Here is a 10,060-nt window from a genome sequence, read left to right as displayed (position 1 = left end):
AAACAATCTAACTGTGAATATTGTTCTTTGAAGTTTTACAAAGTAAACTTGCCAGCTCCTTAAAATCTTGTATTTAAATGTTAATTTAATTTATGTATGCCTAAACAATTGAATCAAATTTAACAGCATTGATCATCTCAATAAACAAGTGTTACATTTATGTATCTGTGGTCTGTTTTAAAATATTTGTGTTTATGGGGCCCCTGAAGCTCTTAGGGGCCTGATGGAGCTGCTGACTTAATTTGGATTAAACAGAAGTGCAAATTTGTTGTTTTTAGACTAGTTGTGGGTTTAAATAGCATTTCACTGGAGATCTTTTCCTGTAACATAATTACACAGTAATACTTTTACATTTCCTGTCAACTTAACATCTTTTAATACAAAACACGGTGGATCACGGTGGACCGCCTCGACGCCCCGACCACCCGGCTTAGCAAGTTTTCTGGGGGAAACCCTGTAATTTAAAGTAATGTAATATTATCTAATGCAATGTAATTTCATATAATATAGTGTAATAATTGTCATTAATATTTAATTTAATGTAATATTATGCAGTCTGTGCTGCTGACTGTCCCCCCCCCCATGAGGACGGACATGTCTCACCGTCTGCAGCTGCTCAGCAGCTCCCTGTGCAGCTCCTGGTGGCTCCTGGACGCCTTGACAGGATTCAGCAGCTTCTTGGGTTTGATCAGGTCCTCGTCCTCGTCTCCGTCCATGTAGTCAGGCGGGGGGACGCAGCTGGACGCCGGGGACGGCCTCCTGTGGACGTCACCGGGGCGATGCGGCTGCAGGTTAGAGTATGCCGAAGCTGAGGACACAGAGACACGCTGAGGTTACAGCAGCTGGACATCTGTCTCTGAAGACACAGGCTCTCTCTACCGTGACCCCGAAGGGCAGTGACCTCTGACCTACAGGCAATGCTACAGAAATATCAACTTTAGAATGTTTAACTTTTCAACAATTATTACATTCACTTAGCATAAATGCTGCTTCACACCGCGGTAAATTGATCAGATGATATACCATCACTTTATTACCAAACAATACGATTTTCCCTCACAATCTTGTCTTAATATCAGAAATATGTAATATTTTATATTAATCATATCAAGTTATATTTTATTTCCATAGTTCTTGTGGGTTTTTTAGCAGATGGTTCCTTTGGTCTTTTTCTTCAGATTCCCTTTATTTGGTAAATTAACAAAATTACAAAAAATAAAATTGTCTCCATGTCTCTGTCTCTGTGTGTCCCAGAGGACATGGCGCTCCTCAGGGACCCGATCCTGGTCCTCAGATATTCTGGGAGTCCCGGGTCAGATTTCCTCCGTTGTCCTGAAACAAAGCTGCAACCAGAGAGCGACGCGCTCGCTTCATATTTCAGAAAATCAGACCCAACATGCAGCTCCGCTCGGAGATGGAGACCGGTGTCCAGCTCTGATTTAACGAGGATCAGGTCCAGTTCAGCAGAGGTTCTGGTTCCGGATGGGTTCAGGAAGAATGTTCTGATCAGAGCGGATCCATATATGGTGGTACAATGGGAACTCTGTCAGGTTCTGTGTTTCAGAACCGCATCAGCCCAGCTCAGATGGTTCTGCTGCTGTGAGATGATCGGGTCCGCTCCGAATCGGTCCGAGCCGGAACCGGATCCTCCCGGTCCACTGATGTTTCTGAAGGAGACCCTCAGACTACTGCGGGTCTGAACACCTGCAGACAGCGCTCAGGGCAAAACGCAACCCACAGAACCCAACCAAACCAGAACCACCCAAACATCATGACGCCTGCAGGTTCCTACTCCATCAGACCTATAGAACCTTAACAGAACCTCCTAGTTCACAGGTGCCAAACTCGAGGTTGGCAGGCCACATCCGGCCCGCCGTAGCCGTTTCTGTGGCCCTTTATTTGTTTTGTGCTAAATTACATCACTGCGAAATGTTGCTAAATACACTGCTCAAAAAAATAAAGGGAACACTCAAATAACACATCCTAGATCTGAATGAATGAAATATTCTCATTGAATACTTTCTGTACAAAGTTGAATGTGCCAACAACAAAATCATCAATGGAAATCAAATTTATTAACCAATGGAGGCCTGGATTTGGAGCCACACACAAAATTAAAGTGAAATGTTCCCTTTATTTTTTTGAGCAGTATATTATTTAATCATTCACTGAACGCAGCGAAAGCTGTAAAACAGTTTGGTGATGTTGTACTGGCCCTTTAAGGACATTGATAGTCTCAAGAAATGAGGCGGTTAATCTGCATGTCAGCAGCCAACAGTACTGATGTTGGCTGGGAATCAGGTTCTTTATGAACCAGGAGAATCAGAAGGAACCTGATTCTCCTGGTTCCTTCTGGTTCCTCCTTATTCTCCTGGTTCGGCACCACCAGGTTCCGACTCGAGTCTTGAAGGACTTTCTGCATTGGAAACTGAAGCAGATGTTTGCTATGAAGACCAAATATGAACATTTCGGTTCTGTTCCTGCAGGGGAAAAGAACCGGCCTTGGTTCTGGTTCCAGAAAACCAAACATAACCAGAACTCAGGGACCCAACATGGACCACCTGAGTAAGAGGAGGGTGAGTCTTACCGGACTTCACCATTGCCTCTCTGCTGCTGGCTCTCCTCTTCTCCATGGACCCGGTTCTGATGGGTTCTGGTCCCGCTGTGTCTCTGGTAATCTTCATGCTCTCTGCAGCAGCACTCTGCTCCTCCTCTTCAGTTGTGCTGGGTCACATGATCCTCCTCCTCAGGTTTTCCCACGCTGCTCTCCTCCCAGCAGCTTATGATGAAACAGAAAACTCAACAGCAGTTCTGGCTGCAGCCAGATGAGGGCGCTCAAGCTAACCAGCTGCTACAAGAACCAGGTTCTGATCCAGAATCCATGTAGAGCTCCTTCCTCCTCCTTCTCCGTGTCTGAAGCAGGTCCAGATGTTCTCCTGCAGTGAGGTTCTGTTTTCCTGATGGATCCAAAACCAGCAGTACTTTATAATCCCAGAGCTGCTCAGAGCCTTGGGAAGCAGAACACCATCCAGATCTTCTCAGAACTGATCTTTTCCCTGCTGGCACCATGTTGAAGGTTTCCATGGAGACAACAAGCATCCCTGAGACTCGGTACCGGACCGGACTGAGCTGCAGCACAGCAGAACCTCTGAATAGGAACCAAACATGGTAGGAACTAAATACAATAGGAACTAAATAAGGTAGGAACCAACTATAAGAGGAACCAAACATGGTAGGAAGTAAGGCTGAGTCCCAGACAGACAGCTCACTCTGTGAACTTCACCATATTTCCAAGATGGCAAAAAATACATTAAAATGTTCTAATAATCAATTTATCTCTATTTGACTAATAGAGACATGGTTTTTTTAACCATCTGTTTTATGCAGCTAAAAGTTAGTTTGGTATAAAGTTGAGCTAACAAAGATCAAGTTAAGGACAATATGGCATATATAAATAAAAACATCTGATGCTACATGTGAAAAAGTGGTAATAATACATGTGGAAATGGAACCCAAAATGGGCGAAGGTGGATCACACTGCGACCTTTAACCTTCAACATGAGCGAGGGAGGGAGAGGATTTGGACCGGGCCTTAGAACTGCAAACCTTCTGGGTTTTCTCCTAAGAATGTTGGGAAAATCTTCTTACTTCCATGAAAATGACTCAACAAGCTGCAGACCTGTCTGCCGGAGCCTTCCAAAATAAAAGCCTCTAAAGGTAGCCAGGACAGAGGGAGCTGGAGCAGCAGGTACTTGAACACACCTGGGTTCACGGCTGTGATGTCACCAGTTCTGGATCAGAACCATCAGTCTGAAGGATTAAACCAGATCAGAACCTCTTTGGGTTTTCTTATATGAAGTTCTGATGTTACAACCAAATAAAGACAAATGTAAGTTCTGCTGGTTCTGGTTTGGTCCAGAACCAACAGAACTGATTTTTCCTCAATGGGTTGGCAACCACCAGAACCTTGACTGGGTTTCGGTTCCTCAGCTCGGACTTTTTCGCCATCAGAACCTCTGGGGTTCTGTTGTACGTTTTAAACTGGGCCTGAAGGTGGCGCTGAACATGTCTGCTTCATTCTGTTCTGACCCGGGTTCTGGTGACCCGAAAGGGGCAGCCTTACCTCTGCCATTCGGCTGCTTCCCGTTCTTTGCTTCCGGCTGTCTGGACAGAGGCTCATGGTCGATGCTGTACGATTTCTGGAAGACAGAAGAAAACTGTTGGAACCCAAAATGAACCAACGCTCCCCCCTCCCCAACCTGTTGACCGGCTCAGCTGTGGATTCTATGAAGAATGGATCTACAGCTTGGATTCGATGTTCAGACGAACTGAACATTAATTTTTCTGGCAGACATTTTCCAAAATGGCCACCGCGATGTAATGGAGAATATATATGTGTGAACTGAAGCCCTTTTCGCACTGCAGAGTCCGGCATCGACGCTGTGACGTCATTATGTTTGAATCTAAACGGTTTCCATGCAGCGGCCATAGCCTTTTCCTCAGATGCAGCGGAAAACTCTTTCCTCGCTGACCGATCAGTTTGTTCTGTACTCGATCAGCGAGTAAATGACCTCATCATGGGACCAGGTAACAGCAGAATATTGGGAGGAATTCATTTTAAATTAAAAAGAGCACTCTTTACAAAATACAGTAGTAACAGTTTAGTGAGAGCCAGCTGGACCCGATCAACGGCTGACTGCAAAACAATCAGCTGCTGAATTCAAAGCAGCCCCGATTGGAACCACAGCTCTTGTGGTTCCAAGTGTGACCTTGGGTACAGCTTTAGATCCTCTTTTTACCAGATCACACAGATAAGTTTGTAAAAATGGACAGAGGCACTGCTGCAGATTACAAACAGTTTATTGAATTCACAAATGTTTCATGAGCAAAAATAGTCAATTTATTTTATTATACCAAGTGACCACACTAAAAGTGGGAGTCTACGCTGGCCCTGGGATCCTTAAAGCTGAAAAATAATTAAAACCCAATTAGATAAAAATTTGACTGTTTGGGGGAGGAATAATAATAAACACAAATACAACTAAATGCACTTAAGTGTTCCCCAACAAAAGCACACTCACACAAAAATCCCTAGTGAATACAAAGAAAGAAAAAAAACTCCCCTCCCACTAGTCTCAGTCTGAGTAAAACAGCCTAGGACCCAGGGACAGCATAGGTCCCGGGGACAGCATAGGACCCAGGGACAGCATAGGACCCAGGGACAGCATAGGACCCAGGGACAGCATAGGACCCAGGGACAGCATAGGTCCCAGGGACAGCATAGGACCAGTTTAAAACTAGCCAGAGGGCTGCAGCAGAAACTCCCTTTCCCTAAACAAAACCACCAAAAAAGAAAAGTTATTTTTAATCAACAATAAACATCTAAAAATAAGTACACTGAAACAAAAGAAAAATTGAAATCAAAACAAATCAAAAACTGAAACAGTAGCAGGCCAACCTACACACAAAAGAAATCAAGTTAGACAAGAACATTAACCAGCCAGATAAATCATGAGAAACCCTTACCTTCTCTAAAGTGAAACCAGTAAATGTTGCTCTTGACGTCACTCTCTAAAGTGCGTTTCCTACAACAATCAGTGGCGGAATCTGACAAATTCTAAACTCACTTCATGATTGATGTTAAACATACCTGTGCACAAGTCCTCAGCCTGCATCTGATCATCTCAGGGATCTACCCGCTTTTAAATGCAAATACTGATTACCTGTCTCCCTAACAAGCCAGCTGCACTCTGTCACAGCATCTTCCATATATGGACAAGAGGAAGAGGCGCAGCAGCACATTCAGGGGCCCCATGCCCCGGCTACACAAGGAGCCGGTGTTCTGTCAGATCAGCCTACATTGTCAGATAGTCCTACGCTTAGCTTTGACATGTATAAGCAGTCATTACCATATGATTTTATTTAATCAGCAACATAGAATCATGACGTAGATCATCATACACTTTATGAACAGCTGTATGGCATCCTGACTTAGCGGTTAAGTAGGTTAATGAGTTTTACGGGCGTGTGTTGTAGCTGACTGCAGCGGCAGCCAGACCCGCTTTAAATACACTTTGAAACCACGACAACGCATGTATATCTATCTAGTTATCATATTATGTGATATTATAGACAATTTAATTACTTATTTTCGTCATAACTTGTTGCGTATGCTGAACTGACAACTCCACTGACGTCGGACTTCTTAATGCGCATGCGCGGGCATGGTACTCACTGCATGTAGGCCATCCTGACAGTGTATGGCCGTCTGATAGAACACCGGGTTGAACCGGGTCGGAAGTTCTGATGCAAGAACGGTCGGCCCTACTTTGAACCCGTGTTTTGCTGTTCCGTGCCGGACCCTGCAGTGCGAAAAGGGCTTAAAATTGGCAGCAGTTATTGCCAGTGGCGGACACAGCTAACCAAAAAGTTTGGTTCACTAACCACTAATCCACCAAGCAGGAATCTTGTCTCTGCTAACGCTAAACAAATGAGCTCTGCATTAATAGTGTTGCCATAAGTCCCGCATTTGGCTGTTAAATAGAGCTGGGACAATCACAGAAACCCTTCCGCAACCAGAGTCCCTTCCACCAATCACATGTTGTAAAAAAGTCCGTAAATTTCACGGTAAGAAATGGTAAAAATGCAAAAGTTTGACCGTAAAATCCGAAACATTTTATTACAGTAGAAAATACATGGAATCACCGTCAGTCAACACTGCAAAAATAAGTCCGTAAATTTACGGCGCAAAAAAAAAAAAGAAGTAAAATAGTTACGGTGTCATGATTTGTGGAAGTAGAGGGTGAGGATAAACGCAGGCAGACCCAGGATGTAGATGAAAAACAATGATTTAATGAAGAATCCAAAAATAAAGAGTCCAACAGGGGAGGCACAGGGAAACAGGCTGAACGGCATGACACGACGAGGACCCCAAAGACAACAGGTGGGTTCAAATACAAGGAGGGTAATCAGGGAACGAGACACACCTGGGAACAATCAGGACAGGACGGCACAGAGACTCACAGGGGAACAGCACTAAATAAATACACAGAAAACACAGATCACCACATACGGTTTTTGACTGTAATATAAAAAACACGTAATTACTGTAGAAAATACATGGAATTATAATAACTTCATAAACATATATTAATCAGCCAAAATTCCAAATTTTGCTGATGTTTCTTTTTAAAGGTTTTGTTGGCTCTAGTGGCCTTTATTTGAAAGTAGTTTGACAGGAAGGACGGTTACGAGAGAGGAGGAAGACATGTGGCAAATGTCACCAGGCTGGGAATTGAACCTGTGACCACCAGCATGAGGACTAAGGCCTCAATGAGTGGGTTGTGCTTCACCGCTGCAACATCACAGCTCCCCTGGCTGATGTTCATATCTATAGATATGAATGTAAAACCATCATAAATAATGGAAATAATTTTCCATTATTATGGAAAATTATTATTTTCCATAATATATATTTAGTTTGCGAATTAAATTTTACATTTGAAACTATTTATAGATGCATATCTAATATGGTGAAAGTACATAGAATGGTGGTGTGATACTTTGGCTTGTTTTTTAATAACTAAATCTATAAAGACTTTGATATATCAAACTGAAATCTTAAAGGAGGACCAGGTATCAAACTGGCAGTCCACCGATTGCAGGGCGAACTCCTACAACCGATGCCACCATCTTTATGAGAGACAAATTGACCATAGATTTGTCACATTTAGAGGACTGTATGGTAGGCCCTGCTGCTTGGGCGAAGGGGAAGTTGGGTAAAGGGCGATGCCACCTAATGTTTCACTTCCGTCAGCATCTTTAATTTACCAAAAGGATATGGCAAATTTTACTAAGGGAAAACCACAGCTGCCGGTATCTTACCGTATTTTAGGAAATACGGTAGAATATTGGCAGCTGTAGTTGACAGACATTTACCGTATTTTATAAAACACGATAAAATACTGACAGTCAGTATTTTACTGTAATTTTACGGTGGAATTATGGCAACCCCACAATGTAAAAAACCCCCATAGATTTTACGGTAAAACGCCGGCAGCTGGGGTTGGCGAAATTCCACTGTAAAAACAATTTACAGTGTTGGGAACCCGGGTTGTTGGAATGGTTCCTTTTTGCTGCTTTCCCCCTCTTTTACCACCAGAGGGTGCCAAGAGGCTGTTCCCTCCTGAGGGCGTTGCTGGTGGTTCCTCGATTCCTGCACAACTGCAATTAATCAGATCATCTGGAGGAGTATATGAGAACGGAGCTGCCGACACTTCAGATCCAGAGTGTTAGCCAGTAATTGGTACTCCAGCCCTCCATGCTTCTCATTGTGATCTCCTGTTGTGGACCTCTAGTGATGTCTCTTTGTGCTTCTTCCTCAGGTTATTCTTCGTGACGCTGTGGACCCACTGGTTGCCAGATTTCCACTGACACCTCCGCAGTAAACCAAAACTCTTTGGATACCCTGTCGTCAGTCTCACTCGCTCCTCACCTCCTGTGATCCAAAACTTACCTGTCCGCCCTCCACCGCAGCCTCTTCGTCAGTGAAGCAGCAACCCTCCACTTGAACCAAACCCCAATAACCAGAGTGAATCTTTTGGCAGGACAAGACCTACCTCCACCCAAGTAAGACCAGTCTGTTTAATCTGACACTGCCGTTTTCCACAATCCCTGAACTCACCATCCCTCTTTTTTTACACTCCAGTGCTCCGGTGATCCAGATTGCAGACTTTCCCTAGATCCCAATTGTTGATCATTATTTTGTGTTTACAATGAACTTATTTAACCGATTTCTGTTCTCTGCCTGGTGTTCTGCATGTGGGTTAAGAAATTAGACTCCATTATGACATTGAGGTAAAATCTTTTTTTGTTTGTTTGTTTTATGGTAAAATGCTGGCAGCCAGGGTTGCCAAAATTCAACTGTAAAAAATAATTACGGGTAAAATGTTTTTTTTTTTGTTTTACGGTGAAATTTCGGCAATCCCGGCTGCCGGCATTTTACCGTAAAATCTACGTTTTCTTTTTTACAGTGCAGAGACCCTTCCACCAATCACAGGGAACCTTCCACTAATTACAGAGACCCTTCCACCAATCACAGGGAACCTTCCACTAATTACAGAGACCCTTCCACCAATCACAGGGAACCTTCCTGGGCGGATTTGGACCAATGGTCTGATCCACCCGGTTCTGAAGGTCCAGTGGAGAACCTGCTGCACGGTTCATGTCATTAGATATCAGGACATCAGCTTCGGTCCAGGTGTTGTTTGCACCTCAAACATTCTGGAGTGCTTCTTGATGAGCTGAGGAGGAGATTCAAACATCTAGGCCAGGCCGGTCAGAGAATGAAGAGGAGGCCGAAGATGGAGGAGGAGGAGGATGAAGAAGAAAAGGAGGAGGAGGAGGCAGCAGCAGCGACGACGACAGCTTGCAGACAGTGGGGTACTTGTCTCCATGCTGCAGCCTGATGAAAATCGCTCCTAGCAACCAACAAAGGTCTATTCATACGGCTCAGAATGCGAGGAGACACCCAGGCTCCAGCTGGTCTGGAGTCAGAACCAGCAGAACCTTCAGAACCAGCAGAACCTTTCTGAAGTCATACAGATGTTTTCTATCTTCTGTATTTCCAGATGTTTTGGGTTTTCTGCTGAAAAAAAAAAGTTTAAACTTAAAAAAGTTTGAACTTTCTTAAGTTTAAACTTTTCAGTGGTTCATGACTTCACTTGTTCTCTCCTGGATAGTGAATGGTTCTGGTCCAGTTGGATTCCTTTATGGTTCTGCCCCTGACCCAGTCAGGTTCTGATCCAATCGGAACCGTAGCAGTGTTCCGTTTCTGCAGAAGCAGGCAGTGTGAAGTGATAACAGCCTGACCTCTGCTGGACAGACCGCAGTATTACAGGTCCGACCAGTAGAACTGGTTCGGCCCGGTTCTGGGTCAGTGTCCGCTCCTCTGATCTCTGGACCAGAAACAGAACTTTCAGTCCTGATTCTGCTTCACGATATAATCAGGATTTCATCCACAGTGAGGCATTTTAAATCTGTTTGCCATCCAAACTGGATC

General features: G+C 44.0%; 1 protein-coding gene and 2 long non-coding RNA genes across 4 annotated transcripts in view; 2 read left to right on the top strand and 1 right to left on the bottom strand.

Annotated features, from left to right (window-relative positions):
* Positions 1-589: 589 nt before the first annotated feature.
* Positions 590-10,060, bottom strand: part of LOC103131240 (protein FAM107A-like) — a 14,452-nt gene continuing 4,981 nt past the window's right edge. The window contains exons 2-3 of one of the 2 annotated variants that reach the window (XM_007542837.2): positions 4,124-4,199; positions 590-808 (exon numbers count right to left, since the gene is read on the bottom strand). In XM_007542837.2, coding sequence (XP_007542899.1) covers positions 600-808; positions 4,124-4,199 — 285 coding nt within the window. In that variant the 3' untranslated portion in view covers positions 590-599. Of the gene's footprint in view, positions 809-2,587; positions 3,226-4,123; positions 4,200-10,060 lie in introns of those variants that run through there. The other variant, XM_016666493.1, reaches the window with a different exon arrangement.
* Positions 4,233-9,149, top strand: LOC103131239 (uncharacterized). Its single transcript, XR_475344.2, has 4 exons — positions 4,233-4,587; positions 8,162-8,305; positions 8,385-8,628; positions 9,033-9,149. It is a non-coding gene; the product is annotated as an uncharacterized LOC103131239 (long non-coding RNA).
* On the top strand, positions 4,629-5,399 carry LOC107834719 (uncharacterized). Its single transcript, XR_001660529.1, has 2 exons — positions 4,629-5,176; positions 5,285-5,399. It is a non-coding gene; the product is annotated as an uncharacterized LOC107834719 (long non-coding RNA).

This window comes from Poecilia formosa, unplaced genomic scaffold, assembly GCF_000485575.1.
Source record: "Poecilia formosa unplaced genomic scaffold, Poecilia_formosa-5.1.2 Scaffold731, whole genome shotgun sequence".
Taxonomy (NCBI): domain Eukaryota; kingdom Metazoa; phylum Chordata; class Actinopteri; order Cyprinodontiformes; family Poeciliidae; genus Poecilia; species Poecilia formosa.
This window is presented reverse-complemented; position numbering and strand designations above follow the sequence as displayed.